Here is a 25,197-nt window from a genome sequence, read left to right as displayed (position 1 = left end):
GGTGCAAAAGGATAGATGACCTTTAAGCATTTTAAAGTAGTTTCAGATGCACTCAAAGCCTATGGCAATTTGGAACCGGTACATACATTAATGGATGTAATTCATTTTCATTCATTACCATGAAAGAAGCTACTGGAATCTCTATGTGGTATCAAAACTATCTCTTGTAAATGTGATTCGGCAACAAAAATGAAACAAAAACATCAAGGCAAACCTAAAAAGTCAACTTCAAACATGTCCTGGATCAGATCAGGTGAATTGCCGATGTCACTTTATCAGTGCAAGTCAAATATAAGCTAATTAAAGGGTAACACCACCTAAATTAAATATTCCAATATGTTATTTCCATGGCCTAAGAAAGTACAATCAATATGTGTGAACATGAGCTGGTCTCTCTCAAAGCCAGAAAACAGAGAAGTCTTCGTGCCTTTAAATGAAACTCGTAAGCTTGTGTTGACAACATGGGAAATCGTGTACACAATATGCTTGGCGTTCAAGTGGTTAAGTCGTGATAACACCGCTGTTAAGAAACGGCAATATTAACATTACTGTGAGAGGCTAACAATTTAGCAAGCTAGCAAGTGGGTAACTGGGTAGGCTGTTGGGAATATCAACATTTTCCTTAAATCTATTATAAAATTACGAAGAAAAACAATGTACAACTAAAATTACAATATATTAATTTATTATGCAATGGAAAATGGACTTCCATGGCCTCCAACATTTCTAACAATGTCAACAAACATGTCACAAGTCATGAACTCAAAGCTTTCAGAAACTTTCCACTTACGAGGTTGTGAATACTACAAGAGGGGTCGTTCATATGGACTCTTCTCGTGAACACGGTAAACACGACCCCATTTGAAGGCACCATAACTCTCAAACTTGTGATGTCATAGGGTATAAAGTCTGGAGCTGCTCCATAGACAATGAACAGGACACTGATTTTGTGGACCCACAGAATGTTTGTTTTCTTTTTATACCCCAATGAGTTTTATTCTATTGTAATGTTCTCTGTTGTGGAACAGAAAATGTTCCCATGTACTCAGATCTTTCCCCTGGGTGCTCTCAGTGTCATCTAGAACATCTCTCCCTATTCATTGTCTATGGAGCAGCTCCACACTTTACAACCTATGACATCACAATCTGAGTTTTATTACTCTAGTTTTGGGATTTGGGGGACAGGTGTTCATGTTTACTTATATTTTTGGACTGTCTTAGACCATGGGAATAACATGTACAAATTGGCCTGTTTCTAATCGAGCAGCATTAACAATTTATAAACACTCAAATAAATACAAAAGGACAACAACAAAAACAATACAGCGTTAGCAAGAGAATTACTTATTTCAGCTTTCTGACTTACCGGTAAATGGCCAATGAGTGAAGACACACTGTCAGATACGTATATGATGTTGCCGTCTGTAGTTAACGCGACCAAGAAACCATCTAGGGCCTGGAAGAAGAGGGAGAAATTGGGCACTTTGACAACAAGGTCATAAGGTGTGAAGGCGTAAATGAAAAATTGCACACTTACGTTATCACATATCATCTTCATCATCATCTGTGGTAGTTACACACATTATAAAATGGGTTTTTTTTGTGCCCTATTTGCCTCAAAGTGCCTCCTCTACTCCTACCACACTTAGAGACACTGCTTTTAGATAACCACTTGAAAAAAGGTGTGAACTATGACAGTGAACAGTGAAGATATAACTCAGCTGAGAATTTAATTCTCATCATGTCATTTTGCCTAGCTCTCCATGGGCGTTTTAGGGAGTGTTTCCTTTTTTCTTTATTAACAATATTAATCAATGTCAGAGCTGTTCCACAAACACATCCTCCTGAGCTTTACCTCCAGCATCAGCTGAGTGAATTCCTCATTACTGAGGAACGAAGGCTTCCAGTCCTGTCTCACATCGCAAGTTTCGTTCTGTGCAGTGATGTCTGAAAAAGACAAGGACAAAGTGTAATCAACTTCTGCCTGAGAAGAATTGTATTAGGTTATAACATAAATAAAAGGGAGAAATGAATAAAGGTGGGTCTAAAAGGTAGAAACAATACTAATCTGTCAACATTTCTCACACTAAGAATACATGCTGTTCCTACCTTTCTGTTTCTGCAGATGGTCAATGGTTCTCTGCAGTATGGTGGACTTGTCCATCTTGCGCGGATGGCCTTGACCCTGCAGCATGGTGCATAGCTCCTTGATGAGCACATTGAATTGGTCTCTTCTTTTCTTTTCCGATTTGTTACGAGATGCCCTGCAGAGGTCAACACAAGAGGACAATTATAAATCTTTAGAATCACACCTGTTTACACAGTTTCTCCATCCTGTTCAGACTGTACATCACTTGTCCAAACAAAAGCTTGCGAAGACTGCAGGGACACACTTAGTTGCAGACAGATAGAAGAATAACAACAGAGCTGTTTTCAGAAAACATGCTGACAAACCCACTGTATGTTACCTGCTACACACCCAACAGCAGACAGACAAAGTTAACAAGCTAAAGAAGGAGACTAAAAGAACATGACTCCAAATGAATGCTAATGTTGCACCACGTCCGTTAGATGTGTACGTAAGCAACTCTTTGCTATCACGTTAGCCACAGCAACTTAAAGCTGTGCGTCTGTCAGCTTGTTTTGGATTTCCTCTGTGCCCAAAAGTGATTAATGCAGCTTTAATGAGAGGAAGGATTAAGTTTGTGATTTGAGATGGCTCTTTTAATATCGACTAATCTGGAATTATAGAAAGCCGAAATATTTCAAAACATTCCCATCTACCATTTTAGTGGATTCAAGGTTTATGCAATTAAATTACATATTCCATCAAAGGGGGTCAGAGAAGGTATTTTGGGGGAACTGGGACCAATTTCATTTTTTGAAATTAGGCATAATTTCCCCAACATCATACAAATCATACAAAGGATGACATTTTTGAATATTCTTAATATATGAAAAAAAAACTTTTCCATAGTCAGAAACCAGATAAGAATTACACCTGGTGCTCTTCATTATATGAGACAGCTGAAAGGAAGCAGGAGCAAGAGGTGACAAAAGTAATCATCACTTCTAAATGCATTTTTTTTTAATCTAAAGTTATGCTCAGATAGACATTAATCATAATGGGACTTCAAGGTTCTTTTGATAACTACTACCAAATATGCATGTTTTCCATCCCCATTACTGATGGAGCAGAGAGAGAAACTACAGTTTAATTTAGTAAGGTTTAGTACACAGGAATATAACGTACTGTATGTTGAGTCAGATACAAGTCCAAACAGACAGACATACAAACATAAATATAAAGGAAAAAGACTGAATACTTTTTTGCCCTGTCTTTCTCGTCATCATCCATTAAATCGTCCACGCAGCTGTTGGTGCTGGAAAACAAAGGGGTACAAGGTAAATGTAGTTTCTTTGATGATTGAACAGTGTCATCAGATAATAACATGGCATACTTAAATTGTGTCATGATACATTGTTGACCCTTCACCAGCATGCACAGTACCAGGACCCTGAAGCTGAAGCACCTAAATGGAATTAAGCCATCAATCATTTTGTCCTTTACACCTGTGCTTTTATTGCTGTCACATGTCAAAACGTCTTCTGGGAGTCAGACAAATTCAGGAGGTTAAGAGAGACAAACTGTGAACCCACATCTATGTGCCATGCCATTCTGTTGGAATAACCCGGTAACCCAGTTCAAGTGCCTTGTTTTTCTCCCGGATTTAACAGGTCACTGTGGCATGTAAACGTCCTGCTCTATTTTTGGTTTTAGCTCTCTGTGCTGTCTCAGTTTCACACAGTGTGATAATAACAAGAAATATGGCAGCAAGTTGAACATGGGGAATCACATTTTATGTATCTGTCAAAGAGCAGAGGGAGGGCTTAACCAGCAGCCAGCCTTATCACTTTTACACATCCCTGCTCGGAGATGTTTACTATCTGAGGCCAGAACGGCACGTGTGGACTTCAATATACTTTAACAAGTTCATCAATGAACAATAATCATAAATTCATAAAACACTGAGGTACAGCATATGTAAACAGCCTCATCCAAATAAGACTTTAACCTGATTACGGCCAGTAGCAAGTTGCCACAGATAAGCAATTTCAAGGAGTGCCACCAGACTTCTGCTACCCGAACCTGACACCTTTGTCGGGTTTCGTTGGGTTCGAGTCAGGTTCGGAGCGTTTTGTTGTGTAAAGCTTCAGGCTCGGTTTGAGGTTGATTATTTTCTAATTTAATCTTTAAATAAATTTCTGTCTTTCTCTTTCTACTGTAACTGTGCCAATCCTTGTCATGTGTTGCAAGTAGACAAGAAGAAGAGTGAAAGAGAAAGATTGCAGCATTAGCCTGGCATGCTTATTGTCAGTAATGGATGAAAAAAGCAAAAAACATAGCTTCTGGTTCAGGTTCAAGTTTTAGGACTGCGTAGAACTCTGTACATATTATATTTATACATTGCAATAAAATGCCTGTTTTTTAATTTATTAATTGCAATAAGACAATACTTAGTATTTACAACCTCGTAAGTGGAAAGTTTCTGAAAGCTCAGAGTTCAAGTTCATTTTCGGGTACATAATAAGTGAATATATTGTAATTTTAGTTGTGTATTGTAATTCTTTGTAATTTTATAATATGTCTGAAGAAAATGTTGATATTCACAACGACCTCATCTTTTCCTTCTGTCATTATGCCTTATATTACCCACTTGCTAGCTTGCTAAATTGTAAGCCTCTGTTGCTTCTAGATGCCGACACTAACATTAATATTGCCGTTGCTTAGCAGTGTTGTTCTCACGAATAAACCACTTGAATGCCAAGCATATCATGTACACGACTTCCCGTGTTGTAAACACGAGCTCACGAGTTTCATTTGCAGGCACCATACCATGTACCCATTAATGCTTACACTAGATAAAGGAAACTGTTTAAAATGTAAATCCCAAAGCCAAATTATTCCATGTTGAATACTTCACTACCTATGTCATGTCATAACTGGACTCATCCAGGACATGAGATGCCTGTTAAAGCAGAGTAAACACTGTCCACTCTCCAATGCATGTTTGACGACATTTACATGCAGAGGACATATCCCAGCTCAGGTGTCTTTCACCCTTTATATGTGCAAATGCAACATCTTTATTAGGAATAATTCAAATATTGAAGAAATATTTGCACAATATAGAATATGTACATATAAAGTGAACTGGTTTCTAAATGGAGCAAAAATACAATGACAACAAAGTGAAGTGAACTAGTTTTAATACTCACTCCCAGTCGGTGCGGGTGGATGGACAGGGGCCCCCGAAGTCAGAAAGGTTGTCCATACTCACTCCTTTTCCCAACCAGGCCCTTTCTGAAGTCTTATAAGTCCCATCCGCGCTGACCTCGTCTGAACACTCTTTTGGAAAAACCTACCGCGGACCAGCTGCCCACCACCTCCTCGAGTCCACCAAAGAAACGCCAAATCCTGTGAAAACAGACAGAACTGATTACAGCATCCTGTAGGGGCCATTTGTTGAGGATGAAAGCTGCGTTGCGTGAACTCGAAACGTTTTCTTTGGAATGCGTAAATGAAAATACAGGAAGATCCTCTATTCATCTGTAAAAAAAAAAACTCTCCTTTTTTTTTTTTTACTATAAGGACTTAATGTGTTTTGTTGGATAACCATTAATAATACAATGTAGAGTGTATTAGCAATGTTCAGCTACTACCTGGGTACAATACTTCATCACTGAAGAAGTGTTTTTGCACAGGAGGAGCTCCCCTGACCTAGAAAAAACGTCTGAGGCAGAAGCCTCTTTTGATAACCCAGCATCAAAAAATAGAGTGTTGAACAGCCACCTCCTTCACATCTTCTGTACAAAGCAAGCTTAAACTACATGGAGCAGACACCTCTATTATAAACCAAACTAAGAACTAACACACTGGCAAGCTGCAATGAAACAACATACAACTGTATTCAATTACAGATATTAATACATCGTCTGCATATAGTCTATGTGGTTAACAGAACATACAGTACATCATCTCAGTCACCAAATGTCAACTGTCTGAAATAGTCACAGTACCAAAGAGTAATTGTTTTACTCCCAGCCACTTTTAAAGGTAGTGTTTCCAGTAGGAAAACTAAACACACCACTTTCCTTTAGCCTTGATTAAATTAGCTCATGGTTTTGCAGTCTGGAAATTTTTATATTTATATATCAATTATATCCAGGTTATTATTACAGTGGGTGGGTAATGTGAATTCAAGCAGTCATCAGTGTTTTTGTCTTTGTGGGTTTCATTTGTCTGAGTGATGTCTGAGTGATGTACACAAGAAGCCTCAGGGGAAACTACCATTATTGCATTTTCCATCATTTCAAATCAAAATGAAACCCATTGTCAGGGGAGGAATACTAAGTTTATAGTAATGCAATGTGGTGCAACCCTGAATAATTACTCAAAAAACATTATGTCTGTCTAAAAAAAAACCTGCATCCTGCACTTTCCTTCAAACTAGCCTGAGCTGAGAGTCTTATGCCTTTTCATAATGGAAAAGGAGTACATTATAATACTGACATGGAGGTATTTAATTTCAGGTTGCGATGTCACGATACCAGAAATTTAGTAGTCGATACCAATACCAGTGAAATTCCACGACTACTACGACTAATACTGTTTTTTGCAAATGTATTATTAATCCCTGATGATTGGCCTCGAGTTTCTTGCCAAATACATTTACAGGATTGCATTTTAACACATCGTAATATTTACTTTACCTATGCCCAATACTAATACTACTGAATAGCACTTGAACGCTTCATAATGTAACTCAATGAATCCTCCGTACATTAGCTGTTAGCTCTGTTATTTTGCCAAACAGGACTGTGTTGCCCACCGGCTGCTAACAGCTAACATTAACTAGCTCTCCTCTAGCCGATTGCAAAATGGATTTATTGTTTACAATGTAGCATCATCAGGGAAATTCTATCATCCACGGGACACCGTTAGTCTGTCGAGCCCTGATCCCCGGTACCGTAGAAAAACGAATACTACCACGTTTTCAGAATTTTCGACTTGGTACCGAAGTATCAGTTCTCCTGACATCCCCAATTTTCATTTTTTTAAATTTTAGGTTTCAATATTCTTCTCTACTCCCAGAGCATGTATGAACATACAACTGTATGCAGCACATGCAAACATGGGAATGTGAGCAAGAATGGTTGTCAGGTTCTCTGTGTCAGCTCTGTGATTGATTGGCAACATTGGTGTACCCTGCCTCTCACGCAATGTCAGCTGGGATTGGCTCCAGTCCTCCCCACAACCCTCTAAAGGATAAGCAGGTAGAGCTAATGGATAAAAGGATGCGCAGACTTATTGGAGAAAAAAAAGAAAGATTTCATGTGACAAAGCAGGGCATTGCAGCTCAAGACATTTCTCAAGTGGTGCAACATATGAGAACAGGACGAAGCAAGCCAGTGATTTTAGAAACTCATTGGTCCGTTTGCTACTAGGATATTGATTAACATCAGCATATGGCACACGTGATTTTCTTCTTTCCCATGTAACTATTGATAACGTCTATGGACCAATGTCAGTCAATAAATATTGTATTCTAAAGAATTAACAAAAAATATACATGTTTGTCACTAGATAGAGCTTAATGGCAAATCTCACATTTTGTATGTAGGATTTGAAATCTGTGAAGAATGCATCTCAAAAATTATGCAATCTATGTCAGTTGATATGCCAAAAGTGACCACTGTTAAGCTAAAAGCATGTAATTTATGCTTTGACCCAAAGCTAAATCATGTAATATGCTGCTTTATGCTTGAATGCTATGCTATGCTTTTTGTTATGCTCATATGTTCCTTTACTTTTGATTCAACAGATAGTATCATCACTGTTTTCTGATTTGCTCCCCCTTTCCATATCACAAACTCTCTCCTCTCCATGTAACGGCTTCACAGTAAAAATCCTTCCAGGGTCCAAAATCCTGTTCAGCAGGCGTATTCAAGTTCACTTTAACTGTGAAGCAGCAAGCTTTGATTTCTTCAATAGATTATGTTCATATACAGCTAATTTGCAAAAGTGATTTACCTTTTGAGTGACAGCATTTAGTCCCAACGCAGAGAGTGGTGGGTGGGTATACAAAGTGCTTGACTTAAAACACAGAAGGCCCAGTTTCATATCCCGTCTCCTACTTCAAGTCAGCAATCTTGAACCATGGACATGTCCCCAATCTTTACTCTAGTTACCGAAACCTATTGTTGAGGGGTGGGGGGGTCACTTCTATGATGCATACTCCCCAACTTCGGGCTTAGCTAGTTCAAAGACGGTAGGGATGACTGCACAATTGCACAAACCAATTCATTTGAAACGCACCTTTCCATTAGTCTCTTAATTAATGTAAACAAACCAGCATCTCTTCCTCCCCTCCCCTGCCCACACAAACCCATTAGAAAAGAAAGCAGGAAACGCAGCGGGGAGAAACTTTGCACTCAAGGATGTTGAGCTGCCGACGACTGAAATTCTAAATTGTTACAGATGATTCATGCTATTATTTAATTGGGTCATTAAGATTTTAATGTTTCCCAAATTGATCGTGACGTTCGTTTCATGATCAGCAAGAAGGAGCGTTTGCTATCGCTGAGGGAAACACTAATGCTTAATCAGAGACATAACTTCTGCATTTACTGCAGTGCTGTCTGCCAAACTACTGTTTAGACAGATTACAGTGTTACAGCTCGAGACTGAAGCACTAATAAAGTTCCTGAAATGTTGATACAGTAACAAAATGTAAAACCTTTTGTCTGAGGTGCATGCTGACTAAATGAGAAAAGCCAAATGTTCCATACAAACAATTCAATTTAACCTACTGTGAAAAATGTCTATTTGGAAAATTAACAAAAAAATATCAAGAATCACTTTATGCAGCTTTAACTTATACGTCTTCAATCTGCAAAGCTGTGTAAAAAGAAACTTCACATATCAGCCTGCATTCTTTTAATGTATTGAGGTTAAACCGCACCTTGCAAGGTTAACAGCTAAGAAACACCAGAGTCTAGTTACACTTGTGCCCCGGGGTATTTAAAGCCTTTAACCAGCAACCTGAACTCATGACACAAGTCAGTACACTCACTGAAGTTCAAGTTCATGACCAAACTCTGCAAGTAAACAGGCTGTAAAAAGGGATGGAGACTATTACTCTGACAATAAATTACTTTGTTATTGCGCGCAACCTTCGAAAGAGGAAACGCAATGCAAGGAACAACAGTGTTTTTCTTGAGAGAGTGTAGGTTTCATTTTAAAGTTTAATGGAGGAAAAAGCCCCTGCTGCCACAGCTGAACCTCACACCTCACCCTATAGCTTGTTGTGGGATATAATGTTGTCCCTTTGTATATTTTATTTAACTGTACTAGGTTTCCAGAGGCAAACAGTACAAGCGTAGTGCAGATTTTAACAGTTACTATTACTACCTGTCGTTTCAATGCTGTGCCACCTCCAGACAGCTGCCGAAGATAAAATCCTCCACTCTGAAAAAGGACATGTGAAAAACCCTTGTTCCCTCTTCTTTACTTTTACTTCTTTCCCGTTACATGTGCATACTGGTGCTGGTCTTTTGAACATAATAGTTTGTCATCTTGTAATGAAGATTAAATCATGTCATGCTGTCTGTCAGATCCTCATTTAGGGATTATCAACACTTTTGTGTTGCAGTTAGGTAATGACGGATTATACCTCTGGAGCACACATGGTTGTTTTTGATGCCATCGTAACGATTTACGATAATAATGGCTTGTATAAGACCTGGGCACAGATCTTGACAGCAGATATTTCCCCAGAGCTGTCAAAGACAAAATACCTGTTTGACATCAGTCATTGGGGTGTGGCGGGCAAGCCTGTCAGCTTCAGCGCGTAAGGATTGCAGTGCTGCAAAATTATATGAGCATCATATTCAGATCTGACTCACAGAATCGTCACACATTGTCTGCCTTTCAGTAGTTTGAAAATCATGAAGCAGATAAGAACAAAAGCCAGACTTTTTACCTCATAATGCTTAGAACTGTTTTAGCATTGATGACGTTTGCAGTTTATCTTTAATCTAATGTAAACCCAAAGAAAACCTACTTTGTTCATGGACAAGCATTGTGTAATTATATTGGGCGCTGTTGCGAATCAAAGAGCAGGACTGGTTTATGGCAATACTGGACTTTTGCGTCGATGAGATGAAGCAACTTGATTTGTCTGGTGTTTAATCTGCTGGATCAACCAAAAACAGGCCTGTTCAGGTCCTTCATTGATTTTCCAGAAACCTTATCACAATATATATCAATATAAACGGACTTGGTGAATGGATTTGCATTTTTATAGCGCCCTTCTAGTGTTCCGACCACTCAAAGCGCTTAACACTACATGTCAGCATTCACCCATTTACACATGCGTTCATACAGTGTGTTCATACATGACAGAGGCTGGCATACAAGGTGACAAACTGCTCATCAGGATCTAATCTAAAGGTCCTGACACACCAAGCCGACGGTCGGCCGTCGGACAGTTTGGGGCCGTCGGTGAGCGTCTGTCGGCCTAGTTCTTGCGGTGCGTCCCACACCGCCGGCTCTAGTCTGCCCGTGTCGAAGGTTTTCCGTCCGAAAGAAATCATTCTGATTGGCTGTTCAGCTTAAACGAATCAGTGCATAAGAAGAGAAAAGGAAGGGAGGAAAGAAAGCCAACGAGTAAAGTCAAGAGGAAAAACACAGAAGGCTCTTCTCATTTTTCATCTTCATCTCATCTGATCATTCCAATACACAGATATTTTAACGACATGGTCATCTGGAATGAAGCTAAGTGGTGAGTGAGAGTGGTGTGAAAATGGTCGGCAAACGCTGCTTTGTTTCACGTACGTATAATAACAACGGTTTGTATATCCGCGGTCTTCTGGTTTCCCTCTTTAAAATAAAGAATACAGACTACCGCCGGCTGCTGATGTGGAGAGTTATTTCCTCTCACGGAGGTGCAGAACGTCCGTGCTAACTGGCCATCAGCTGTAGTCTTTGTGGTGTTTTCAAATGCAACTTGTCGAGGCAACGTGAGGCAACGCAACAGGGGGCCCTTATCGCTCAGCCGCTAGTTCTTTGATGTCGGCTTGGTGTGTCTGGGCCTTTACACACTCACATGCCGATGGCACAGCCTTCGGGAGTAATTTGGTGTCTTACCCAAAGACATGCGGACTGGAGGAGCAGGGATCGAACCGCCGATCTTCCAATTAGTGGACGACCCGCTCCACCTCCTGAGCCACAGCTGCCCAAACCGTATTGATCCCATCCCCTCTAGTTTTTAATCATTAAAGCAGTATAGGTGACTCATATAACTGATATATTATCACTAAAAAAAGTAGAAAAACACAGCTAATGTCACCAGCTCAGACACTGGCAGCAGTTTCCAATTTCTTAGTATGTTTCAAAACAGAAACGTTAAATGCCACACAAGCCAAGTCTGATTTTCAAATCCATAAAAATGTACAACACCCCTTTAGACGATGAGAAAAACCTGTACTGCTTTCAAAAAAGGCAAACTGGGTATGTAAATAACGGCTCAATTAATGGTTCGTAAGTTATTCAGCAAATCAATATTCACCGTTATGACACACAAGTGCAAAATATCCAACACAAATCAAGTGCTAGACCAAACATGAGCCAAGATCTGGACAATAAACTCCCCAGACTGAGAGCTCACAATAAAATAAATGTTCATCACCATAATACTTGTTGACTGTGTTTGACTGTTTTATTAGAAAGTGATAGCGAAAACTCTACTCCCTGGAATAGCACCATAAATCCACCAATTAGTTGCTGCTGACAATTAATGTTATCAAGAGAGGACTTCTTCACAGCACGCTAATATTTCATCTGCTCACACACACACATACACAACTAAATGAATCAGGTAATAGACTGCCAGAGAGAAAGGACTACCTGCAAGCTTTCTGAGAGCAGAAAACATTCGTCATACTGTGGAGCTCACGGTGTTTTTGCTGCTCTTGTGTTGATAGATTAATTTCGGATTACTTGCTAATCCAGAGGGTAGTGACTGCTACTGTCTGCCTGTGTAAAAGTTTACACTGCCAGACCACCTCCACCTGCATCTGGTTTTGAGCTGACAGCTCAAGCTGTGAGGTAAACATTAACTGGGCCTGGACAAGCTTACTTTCAGTCAGACTGGAAATGTTTAGTTTGACATGAGGTCTGCTTTATCTTACATTGCATATAATATGAAATCATATTTGAATCCAGAATTAACTCATTTGCTTCATTTTCCCATAAAATGGTAATTATACTTGAATATTAAGATACAGGACACGTTATCTAAAAACTGACAACCTCACAAATGTCCAACATCTATGTGATCACACATGTATCTGCTGCTCCTTTGCTTATAACATATAGCCCATACATGCATACAACATACTTGACAACCTTGAGACATTAATAATAGGGAGGATTTCTAAACCCAAGCTGGGGTTTCCCCCCCACCCCCAGAAAAAAAAGAGCTTCAGATACTTTGATTCCTGCATTCTGGTGACTTTTAAATAATGAAAATAACTAAATATTACGTACAAGGCAACAGCATTTTTATGTTAAATAGGCCTACTTAAATAGGAAGCAGTAAGGCTTATTCATGTACAGTGCCAGAAACAGGTTGAGATAACGAAAAGGGAAAAAAGGTGAGAAAAACGGGAGGAAACCGGGAGAGGGCAATGAAAAACAGGAGTCTCCCGGGAAAATCGGGAGGGTTGACAATGGCATGCAATATGTGCATATTTGCATATGCAGTGGTGTGAACATATATGAAAATTTAAAATGTTTTTTTTAATCTATCTAAATTCTAATAACATGTAGAAACATATTGATCAGTTTTGAAATACAGTTTGTTTTCTGTTGGGATTTCTGGTGTTAAGTGATAAGGAAACAGGAAATACACACCTACAAATGAAAAACAGTTGGAAGGCCAATGAGTGCACTTAATGACTCTTTAACTTCCCATGTATGTCCATAATAAATAAGTCATTCTGCCACACTTCATCCTGGCATCAAACAGAGGAAATCTCTCTCTCTCTCTCTGTCTCTAGAAGAAAACTATGTCAACTGCAAATGAGAAGCCCCAAAACGCCTCATGAACAATAAACCAGTGGGTTAGTCAGAGAAATGTGAACTCCTGTAGACTTAAAGCTGCCAGGTTGGGTAACATCAGCCTGACCTAAGTAAAGCCTGCTGAGAAATTATTTAAGGATTCCTTTTTTTCTTCCTGTGACATTTAAAATGTTTTGCTATCTGACGTCTTACAATGACGAAAATCCCTTCAGTGTTTTGCAATGGATGTCATCAGCAGTGGTACACAGAAATAGGTTTATTTCAACCTTGTAAGCAGGGCACTGGATCACTGGGAGCTGAAAACATGGAAGCAGCATTCAAGAGCGCCAGGTATATATAACACCGCTAATATACACTCCTGGATTTGACACAATATATATCTTCAGCCTACGCAGTTTTGGTAGAAAACATTGGAAAAAGCTCTAGTCCTGCTGTGGACCAGCTCTCCTCTAATGGAGAAAGAGGCCAACCGTGAACTTTGATGTGACAGCAATATATGACAACCTTTAGCGCTGAAATTAAATCTCACGTACCTTGAAAACGTGTCTCCAGCACAAATACAGATCCACACTTCACTTTAATCAATGTAGTCATGTTTTACTAAACTACAGCATCGCAGCTGAGCGCAACTAGCAGCGTGTGACTGGCCAGGCGAGAGCACCGAAAGCGTTACATTGCATAACAACGCCTCTAAGTTCATAACGCTATAACGTTATTAATCGCCGGTGAGAAGCTCTGTGGCTTTGGCCACGGTCCCAATTCATCAACAACACGCCAACAAATGTCCCATTTCGTGCTGTTTGCTATAGTTGCTGGCTGTGTCCGTCTATTTTCCAGGCACTGTACTCCACATCCTCCGCTGGCAGGGACTTGTAAACAGGACCGAGCGGCTGAGAGCAGAGAAAGTAGGTCAGCTGGTAGCTCAATACTCGGCTAACGACGGCAGCAGCATAAGCAGGCGGCTGTGTGCAACACTACCGACACAAACCTGTAGTGACCAGGAGGAGGGGGCTGCTTGTAATCTTTAACACGTGCTAAATGCATAATAGCACCCCACTAAATGTCATCGGAACAGTCTGAAGTGTCGCCTATAATACCACTTTGGCCATGGGAGCATGACAAGCAGCCTTTAATAAACCAGGTCCAAAGGCACTGTCAGACTAAAGTATCAAGACAGATCGCATGTGGAGGTGAGGGGAAATAGTGTCTCCTCCCTGCCAGCAAGACAGAACAGATTAGCCTGTCTGACCCTGTTTAGAAGTTTATAAACCATTTATCTCAATCTGGAAGAAAAAAAAAAAACCTTAGGCCAACCTAAATTATGACACTCCAATTAAAACAAGAAGTTGAAGGCCTTTTGTTTTTCCCCTCAAGTACTTCCCCACTTCCTATGGATTTTTTTTTTTTTTTTTTTACAACTTCCTGGTTGCCTTTACCCCCAGCTGAAGTCCCAAATGTGGGTCAGCAGTCTGCATGACTAAATTCAAGGGCTCATAATGGACCGGCTCCAAATGTTTTGCTCCTGTCAAATGATCACACAAATGAAACCAGATGCAGATGTACAGCATATCCACATGTTGACAACTTTTAAAACAACTGAAAATGAGCATGTAAGACAACCTATTTGGAGATGATAAGAAGGAGGTGCAACTTTAGGCTCTAAACAACCCTACCGGTATTTGATTGTCATAATCCATCAGTATGTTAATCATTCCCACAGTTAATCTGTGCAATCTCCACAGAGTCTACAGAGAATGTCAAAAATTGTAGACGAGTCTTGAATTGGATTAATAGCCGCCATTTGGCTGGGATAAGCGATTGTCAGTAGGTAGATGTTATATTTATGACAGACCTGAATGTGATCCTGTATTTTTGCTGATAAAAGAACAAAATCTGAACAGAAGCAATTGTAATCTTGGACAGCTGCTAAATATGGGACCCCAAGTCTTTTCACAGTCTGTATTTTCTAGGGATGCACCGATACCACTTTTTTTCAGACCGAGTACGAGTACAAATACTTACATTTGGGTACTCGCCGATACTGTTTGTACATCACGATAATCACACCAAAGGATTTCCCCCCCTCTTTCCTGTATTGATTTAGTTATGTTTGACAGACTCCTGATAAGAAATGTGTACCTTCTGTCAGGGTCTTTAATATTTAGACAAAGCCTTAGTGCGGCTGTGTGTTACAAGACAATATTTGTAACTCCTGCTTTGATGCTGCCATCTCCTAATATAATGTCACACCATCCTTTCCTTTTAATTCTGAATGTTTAGGTTGCATAGAGGAGTTTCCCTAATAATAGATGGTCTTGTGATAAAGGCCAGTTGTCATGTGAGTGAAGAGATAATAGAGCACATGAGAATCGGAAAACCTGTTGTGCGTGTTTCCCGATTAGACAAATGAAGCTTCTCATAATGGAGAGGGCGAGTGTTGGTCCTGAGAGTACAAGCTGCCTCTCTGAACAGTTTCAGCAAATCACTTTAAAGATTTAAAAAATGGTGTATCCCCTTCACGTGTGATGAAATATTGATAATAAGATGTAACATCTTTATCTTGTGTTCTATATTGTTTGGGTACTGGTGGATGTGTGCAATAGCTTTTTTACAACAATACTTTTAAAACAGAAAACAAAAATCTGTGGGTATATTATTTCAATGTCAAAACCTCTGCCAGTCCTCATTATTTGACATTTTAGGATTATAATTTCTCTCCAGACGTCCTTGGGGCTTGAGACAGAGTTACAGACGTAGGCAAAGTTGTTGGTAACGTTCCGTTAAAGAGAGAAAAACCCACAATGGTCACTGAAATAACTTGAAACTGACAAAAGTAATAATAAATAAAAATTTACTGAAAATGAACTAATGAAAATCAGATATTGTTTTTGAATTGTGGTTCAACAGAATCATTTTAAAAAACAAACTAATGAAACTGGCCAGGACAAAAATGATGGTACCCCTAGAAAAGATGTAAAATAATGTGACCATAGGGACATATTAAACTAAGGTGTGTCCTGTAATTAGTATCACAGGTATCTTCAAACTTGTAATCAGTCAGTCTGCCTATTTAAAGGGTGAAAAGTAGTCACTGTGCTGTTTGGCATCATGGTGTGTACCACACTGAACATGGACCACAGAAAGCTAAGGAGAGAGTTGTCTCAGGAGATCAGAAAGAACATTATAGACCTTCATGTTAAAGGTAAAGGCTATAAGACCATCTCCAAGCAGCTTGATGTTCCTGTGACTACAGCTGCACATATTATTCAGAAGTTTAAGGTCCATGGGACTGTAGCCTACCTCCCTGGACGTGGCCGCAAGGGGAAAATTGATGACATATTGAAGAGACGGATAATACGAATGGTAACCAAAGAGCCCAGAACAACTTCCAAAGAGATTAGAGGTGAACTCCAAGGTCAAGGTACATCAGTGTCAGATCGCACCATCCGTCACTGTGGACTTAATGGAAGACGACCCAGGAGGACACCAAATCATAAAAAAGCGAGACTGGAATTTTCCAAAATGCATATTGACAAGCCACAAAGCTTCTGGGAGAATGTCCTTTGGACAGATGAGACAAAACTGGAGCTTTTTGGCAAGTCACATCAGCTCTATGTTCACAGACGCAAAAATGAAGCATCCAAAGAAAAGAACACTGTACCTAATGTGAAACATGGAGGAGGCTCGGTTATGTTATGGGGCTGCTTTGTTGCATCTGGCACAGGGTGTCTTGAATCTGTGCAGGGTGCAATGAAATCTCAAGACTATCAAGGCATTCTGGAGCGAAATGTGCTGCCCAGTGTCAGAAAGCTTGGTCTCAGTTGCAGGTCATGGGTCCTCAAACAGGATAATGACCCAAAACACAGCTAAAAACACCCAAGAATGGCTAAGAACAAAACATTGGACTATTCTGAAGTGGCCTTCTATGAGCCCTGATCTAAATCCTATTGAACATCTGTGGAAGGAGCTGAAACATGCATTCGGAGAAGGCACCCTTCAAACCTGAGACAGCTGGAGCAGTTTGCTCACGAGGAGTGGGCCAACATACCTGTCGACAGGTGCAGAAGTCTCATTGAGAGTTACAGAAATCACTTGATTGCAGTGATTGCCTCAAAAGGTTGTGCAACAAAATATTAAGTTAAGAGTACCATCATTTTTGTATAGGCCAGTTTCATTAGTTTGTTTTTTTAAATGATTCTGCTGAACCATAATTCAAAAACAATATCTGATTTTCATTAGTTAATTTTCAGTGAATTTTTGTTTATTATTACTTTTGTCAGTTTCAAGTTATTTCAGTGACCATTGTGGGTTTTTCTCTCTTTAACGGAACGTTACCAACAACTTTGCCTACGTCTGTAAAACAATGCTGCATCTGCAGAATCAGACCACTTGTCTCGATGGCCATCTTCGTGTAATGAGTCACACTTTCCCACAGTTGATTCAGACTGCAGCTGTTGTAGTAGACCAGGTTTCGATGACTGATCTAGCTCATCGTGTGGTACCAGTACGATGCCATTTTAACCAGCTTGTGAGACGTGGAGGCACAGCCAATCTTTGGCATGACACCTTTTTATTGAGGTGATAGCACATAACTGTCAGTGCTAAGTAACTTCAGTAGCAAATTTCCACTGTCTCACCGCTCCTCGCCGTGGCTGCTCCACAACAGACAGAGTTTGAGGCCTCTCTTGCAAACAGTCTATGACACCTAACTTGTAAAGTGCACTTAGTCCTGCACTTAGTATATAAAGTGATGGCTGATCAAGGACGGTGTCTGCTGAACTTCTAACCAAGCAACCAAAATATGCTTTTTATATTGAAGTGAAAGTAGACTATTAATTGTGTTGGAGTTTATTAGCAATATAACAGTAAATCATATAGGTAGAAAATCATTATCCCACTGCTGTGTATGTGTTGAAACTTTCAAGCATGTTACAGTTTAGCCAGACCGAACACAGCGAGGTCACCAGGCACCACCAAGGCCCCCCGCTACCCTAGTATTGGCCCCATTCAATTCCCAACGTTGGCCCTTTCTGTGTAGAGCTCCCGCTGTGTGATCACACTGGCTGTCCCAGTTTCTCTCATGTCTGAAAGACATGAAAGTCAGGTGGACAGCAATTTCCTCCCAAATGAGGAAATTGTTGTCACAAATCAAACATCAATTATATGGTAGTGGTGACTCAATCCAGACAAAGACACTATAGAAAATACACTGTCAGCCATTGTGAATCAAGACCGGATATCCTTTCATCTAATAAATAAAAAATAAGTACGACTTGAATATTCTCAAACTCTAGAAGCAAGTAAACTCTTGAGAGACATGGTGGCTCCATTGGGTTATGAGAGGTAACACCCAGAAATCATGTAACAAAATGTCAATAAACTGCACACAGCACACTTGTATTTACCAACCTGTTTAGTCTGTGATGGCTTTACACCAAAGGATACTAAAGGGATGAAAAAGGAAATCGATTCAAAGTTAGTGTGGCTTTTTCCCCCAACATGTTACATTTGAGGATTCCTTACCAATAGTCGTAGTAATTTTAACACATTTGCATTGTCTCTTAATAGTTTTTGCATTCCCTATAAATTCTTTTCCCTGCAAGCTCCAATAATGCATACATGACGCTAGGCCTGCCATACAGGAAATTAATGTTATACAATGATTTCTGATGCTCTCACAGGAAACATTTTATGGTCCAAAGACTCCCTACTGTGACCCTTCATGGACTCCACAAAGAAGAAGAAGAAGAAGAAGAAGCGCTTTGAAAATAATTTCCTTTAGGGCCAATAGAGCAAATCTAAAGTGTAGTTGTACCAACTACTCTGGATCGATTGCCATTAAAATTGATTCATGTCCCTTAAAAGATGAATTGTAATAGTTAGTTATCAATACACAGTGAGATGTTCCAAAAACATCTGTGTGTGTGTGTGTGTGTGTGTGTGTGTGTGTGTGTGTGTGTGTGTGCGTGTTCTGAAATGCACTTCAAATTAGCCTTTTTCTCTTGATTTGTCACTTGCATTGTTTTATGTATATCTTGTGTTGATATTACGGGTATCAGAAGTTTCATCACGATACAATATTATATCGATGCTTTGAACGATATTTGATGATATCACAAAGTTTAATTCAAGGGCCTGCGATCAATATGAGACAATATCATATTACTGGGCTCTGTAGGAAGGAGGTGCACCTCGACGGAAATGGTGACACAGTCGTGCCATGGGAAATTTCAAAATAAAGGCGTGTCTTAAAGATGATGATATGTATCAATGTTTTCACTTTGCATCAATGATTTTGGATCGTTGCTCATTGAATCGATATATCGATCCAGATCAATGTATCGTTACATCCTTAGTTGATATGGTGCACAAATTTTTAATACAAGTCTAATATATTTTTAATACATATCTCTTCTATTGTTCTTTTACATAACTAAGACTATAGAAGTGTAAAAAATAGGCTACATCAGATGATTCCAAGGTATATACACGAGGGGGTCCCCTAAGGGGTCCTTGGCTGACAAACAATTGAAAACCTCTCTTCTAAAGTGATGTCTTTGAGTAACTCAAAAAAGTTTAATGGCATATTAATGCAGGAACAGCTGCCGATTGTTATGTAAAATAACAAAGACCAACCTGTATGAATTAAATGATGTTAAATGGTAAATGGACTTGCATTTATATAACGTTTTCTAGTCTTCAGACCACTCAAAACGCTTTACACTACATGTCAGCATTCACCCATTCACATACACATTCATACACTGATGGCAGAGGCTGCCATGCAAGGCACCAACCTGCCAATCAGCGTTCAAAATACAAAGAAGAATCTGTGCCACAAACTTATGTGGTCGCTTACACTTTATACACAAAACAATGATAAAAAAGGGAACAGTGATGATATAGAATAATCCTGAACTAAACTGTTGCTATGCCAGCAACCAACAAGTGTGAGACATCTAAGATTCATAAAGATCTCCCACATTTTACTGCATTATTCACCATCCGCCTACATAGAGATTAGTTCTGCTCTTTTATGTAGGTCATGCTATTGGATGATGAGATGACATTTAGTTCTCATAAGCAAGCCTCACTACATAATAAATGTTCAGCGTTGGGTGCTTTACATCCTGTACCTTTGTTCAGACTGCTCTCGCCTTTACATCTGTGAAAAACGGGATTATTTAGATAATCACTCAGACACTAAGCCATATTGCCTCCAGCTACATCTGTGATACTGGTATTGCTGATGTCATCGTGGCCCTCTGCTGAAGCACTGACTGTCATTAATTAGACTGTGGCACTGCTGTTCGCTCTGTGTTCCCATGGTAACAATGTGTGGTGTCTACTTTTCCCCAACCGAGGCAGCTATGTCCATCAAGCCACTGGTTTCCATTTTCTTTAGGTCCAGGAGATTTTTCATGCACTCCTTAGAAGCCCATTTGTTAGTCTGATTAATATTAATAAAGTGGCAGGCAACCTTTCTCGCTGTATGCTTTGATTCCTCATTATAACGACCTAAAACTTCTCAACACATTGTGCACAGAATTGATGATTTATTGCAACAAAGTCGCCAGAATAAAATTATGGTATTGTAAAATACATTTCTAAATACAATATGTGTATATCAACGCCCATCCATCTACCCCAAACCTCCTCCCTGCATATTTACATGGACTTTGATTAAACGTAAAATTAGGGCTGGGCGATATGGCTAAAATCTTCTATCACGATATAGGTCATTTTATATCTCAATAACAACATATATCACAATATAGCGTGTTTTACGGTAATTCAATAAATAAATAGTCTATATGAAAAAAACACATGGTATTTTTGCATACTCCTGTGTGAATTAAATACATGACAAATGAAAAGTACGAGTATTTTCTCATTTTAAGAACTTGAGTGCAAAATGAACATACAAGTTTTAAGTGAAATTATAGAGAAAAAATAAATAAATATAGCCCTAGCTTATATCGCAATAGGAACGATATAGAACAATTTATACGTTAAACATTTTTATAACATTTAGAAGATATATATCGAAATATTGCCCAGCCCTACGTAAAATATGTCAAAAACAAATATAATCTGGGAGAAGAAACCTTCCCCCGATAGATCATTGACAATTAAGTTTTGTTGTTAAAAGATGGGCTACAGAGATGATTTACTGTCACAGCTTTGAAGTAATAATTCCCTGTTTTTCTTTTAATATTAAATCGTATTTGATATAAATAATGTCTCGAATTACATTAATAAAACAAGAAATCCTAAGGACATGAAATGCAGCAGGGAGGTCTGAAAATCTGAAGAGGTAAAAGAAGAATGAAATGCTGTAATTCACAGTATATAATCTCATGTGTAGATGAGATAAGATAACTACAACCTTGACTGGCAATAAGTACACAATAAAAACTTCTGAGCTCTGTCTTTTCAGAAACATCAGCAGTAGATATTCTTCCTGCATCAACCAAAGAAAATCACCTATATTCCGGAAATGGTGTCCCTCATGTTTCTACATAACCACTCTTCAGTCCAGTCTTACTGCTGGCTGGTTTGATGCTACACAATGTTCAAGTCAAGGACATTTTGCACCTTCTAATTCAATATAAATGGAGCAGCAGTGACAACAACTTCAGACGTCATTCAACAGCAAAGCAGGGAAAAAATCACAGAAGAGAGACTATTTGGGACGTTCTCAACCGAAACAGCATTTTCTTCCATTGAGTACCCAATGGAAAAAGGCAGGCAGGCACAGGTCAGTAAAAGAAACAAGTCATCATGCCCCTCCTCAGCGGTGCTTTCCCACGAGCGCTGTCCGTCTCAACCACACAGCAGCTTCACACTAATCCTCCCCTGGGCAACAGCTGAACCAATGCACTCACTGAGCTTTACCCGCTGGACAATCCTGTCACAGTGCAGTTGAACACATCTCACCTGCTGCGCACTAAGGACAAAACACACGGCCTTTCTCATAACTCACCTAGGTAAACATCCTCAATAATGCTCTTTTATTATATAGTTTTTGTACTGAAATTATAAGTCAAACAATCAATTATTCAAGCAAAAAATGCCATTCACATAACATTTTCTGGCTATAACTATACCGTCTTTTTCCATTTCACTTTGGTAATCTGAAGACATAATTTCTGGGCTCTGATTAAAAAATGTCATATTAGACATTTTATAGACAAAATAGTATTAGTTAAGGCTGTCACAATATCAAATTATCACTTCACGATATATTATCGTGAAATCTTTAGAAAATTTGAAAAATAATAATAATGCTCTCAGTCAAAATTCAACTATTCAAGCTTACATTCACACCTACGGGAAATTTAGAGTCAACATTAACCTAACCTGCATGTCTTTGGACTGTGGGAGTATACCGGAGAACCCGGAGAAAACCCACGCTAACACGGGGAGAACATGCAAACTCCACACAGGAGGGCCCCAAGTCAGATTTGAGCCTGGGACCCTCTTGCTGTGAGGCGACAGTGCTAACCACTGCACCACCGTGCATCGAATAAAATATGAAATCATTATTAATCGCATGATTGTCCATAGTTAATCACAATTAACAATTTTTATCTTTTCAAAATGTACCTTAAAAGGAGATTTGTCAAATATTTAATACCCCTATCATAATGGGATTGGGCAAATTGGCTTGCTTTATGCAAATGTATATATGTATTTATTATTGGAAATCAATTAACAACACAAAACAATGGCAAATGACAGAAACCCTCATTTAGTTTAAATCAAATCATAACATTGCAAACTCAAGCCCAGCAGGCAACAACAGCTGTTAGTGTGTCAGTGTGCTGACTTGACTATGACTTGCCCAAAACTGCATGTGATTATCATAAAGTGTGCATGTCTGTAAAGGGGAGACTCGTGGGTACCTATAGAACCCATTTTCATTCACATATCTGGAGGTCAGAGATCAAGGGACCCCTTTGAAAATGGCCATGCTAGTTTTCCCTTGCCAAAATGTAGTATGACAGTTTAGTATGACATGGTACCAATGGATTCCTTAGGTTTTCCAGTTTCTTATGATGCCAGTATCTTCACTCTACCTTGTGAATATAATATAACAACTCCACCCGCTACAACCCCCGGAAGATCAAATAGCAGCTTCAGGTTAATTCAAATTCGCAAGATGTGTTAATGCATTAAAGAAATTAGTGGCATTAAAAAAAAATTTGCATTAACAAGTTATTATTAAGTTAACTTTGACATCCCTAATATAAAATTATTTAAGAGGCGTTGGATTTTTTATATTATATTATCATAGGTGTATTATTAACATGATATCACTATTCCATTTTTAAATATCACGGTTATCATCAATATCGGTATATCACAACACCATTAGTGTTAGTAAATAATAACTAATAACAGATTAATCCGTCCTATCATTTTTAGTGTGCAGTGATCCCGTTCAGTCTGAATATTTTATCTAGGTTTCTTTCACTTATTCTGTGTTTACTTTTCATGCTTATACAACAACATTTGTCAATGATTTTGCTGATGCTTTACCCAAAGTGCCTTGCAATTACACATTCACCACACAGCACAGCCTCCCTGTGGGTGGCCACATCCATTTCAATGAGAAAGAAAGACCTTTGAAACAAACATCCTTTCACCAGGTAGATCTGCTCTCAAATTTCCTCATAATTATATTCTTTCAACAATTCCAAAATGAATCATTAAATTATTCCAGGCCTGTTATTGTGTGCTACTGCTCAGGAAAAAGATGCAATTACCTAAGGCAGTGTGTGAGCAAATATGTGGGTCACCATTCTAGGGCATGGGTGGAAAGGGCAATGCAGCTCTTTCTTTGTAGCGCTGTCTCCAGCTCAGATCGTAGGTTATATCTTTGATTAAATTCCAGGCTGTGGAAGGGCGCTGATTCTTTTACAATGCCCCCAAAAGAAACATTTTGAGGTGATCATCAGAATAATATTATTGTTATGAATTCATCAGCAAGCGAGTGTTTGTAAAACCCAAACCGCAACCAGCCACTCTGAGTCTGTGCATAACACCGACTCTGAACTCAAATACCCTTTTGCAAGCAGTCCATGGAAAAAATGACCTTATGTCTCCATTCCTATCTATTGCTATTTCATTTTCCTCGTTATGAAACGCTGCCGTCCATATTTCCAAAGCTTCCCCCTGAAAGCACACAAATCTCTCTCATTGAATTCAGGTTTCTTTTTAAAGAGGAAGGCAGCTTGTAATAAAAAACATTCATCTCTTTGAGGAAAACGGTAAACAAATAGCTGAATATTGAATTGCACTATGACCAAATATCCTGTCTAATTTTTAACCCACAGAAACCAAAAGTACAGGACTGTAGATATGTTTCATTCCCAGATTGACGCATTAATTTTTCATATACTTGTAAGGTAATTAACATTTTAGTTGAACTACAGGACATAATATCAGCTGTAGATGGCCTCTTTTTTTCACCGCAGGGCCTGTTAACTGAAAAATGAGTTGACATATAATCACAATAGATGCCTGGCTGCAAAAGTGGGTTAATAACATCTACATTTTTAATGATAAAAGGCTGGATCATTAGTCGCCTGGAAAAAAATAATCACACTGACTAGTTTTCACTGTGTTTACACCCGGTTTATGCTTCACGCCTGATTTGAGTACGACCAAATGCAGCTACTTTGGATGCTTAAAAAGACCACAATCTCTGTGAGTGCACACATTATTCAGGATAACGGCTCATACTAACAGGGAAGCAGATTGGTGTAGCGAGTGTAGAATTCATGTTTCGCTGTGATAATGGCTCATGATTCATTCAGCCTGCTGAGGTGTCCTTGAGCAAACCCTTAAATCACTTCCAGCTCTGTAAGAGACCCTTTCCTCTGACCTCCCTGTGGATGGTGAACCACATTTCCCTTCAGGTTTCCAAAACGTATCATATCGTATCGTATTCTTATGAGATACACATATCAACAAAATATATAGAATAATAATACCGCAGTAGATGAGACGAGAGCATTCAGCTTGTAGTATCAGTAAGCATT

At 39.1% G+C, this 25,197-nt stretch overlaps 1 protein-coding gene across 10 annotated transcripts in view; it reads right to left on the bottom strand.

Annotated features, from left to right (window-relative positions):
* Nucleotides 1-25,197, bottom strand: part of npas2 (neuronal PAS domain protein 2) — a 50,955-nt gene that overhangs the window by 17,302 nt on the left and 8,456 nt on the right. For 2 of the 10 annotated variants that reach the window (XM_074612152.1, XM_074612161.1), the window contains exons 1-6: nucleotides 13,681-14,266; nucleotides 5,281-5,479; nucleotides 3,327-3,383; nucleotides 2,110-2,264; nucleotides 1,856-1,947; nucleotides 1,367-1,456 (exon numbers count right to left, since the gene is read on the bottom strand). In XM_074612152.1, coding sequence (XP_074468253.1) covers nucleotides 1,367-1,456; nucleotides 1,856-1,947; nucleotides 2,110-2,264; nucleotides 3,327-3,383; nucleotides 5,281-5,336 — 450 coding nt within the window. In that variant the 5' untranslated portion in view covers nucleotides 5,337-5,479; nucleotides 13,681-14,266. Of the gene's footprint in view, nucleotides 1-1,366; nucleotides 1,457-1,855; nucleotides 1,948-2,109; nucleotides 2,265-3,326; nucleotides 3,384-5,280; nucleotides 5,480-13,676; nucleotides 14,271-25,197 lie in introns of those variants that run through there. The other 8 variants (XM_074612158.1, XM_074612154.1, XM_074612155.1 and 5 more) reach the window with 7 other exon arrangements.

This window comes from Sebastes fasciatus, chromosome 16 (genome assembly GCF_043250625.1).
Source record: "Sebastes fasciatus isolate fSebFas1 chromosome 16, fSebFas1.pri, whole genome shotgun sequence".
Classification (NCBI taxonomy): domain Eukaryota; kingdom Metazoa; phylum Chordata; class Actinopteri; order Perciformes; family Sebastidae; genus Sebastes; species Sebastes fasciatus.
The sequence above is the reverse complement of the archived record's forward strand: the minus strand, read 5'-3'. Positions and strand labels throughout refer to the sequence as shown.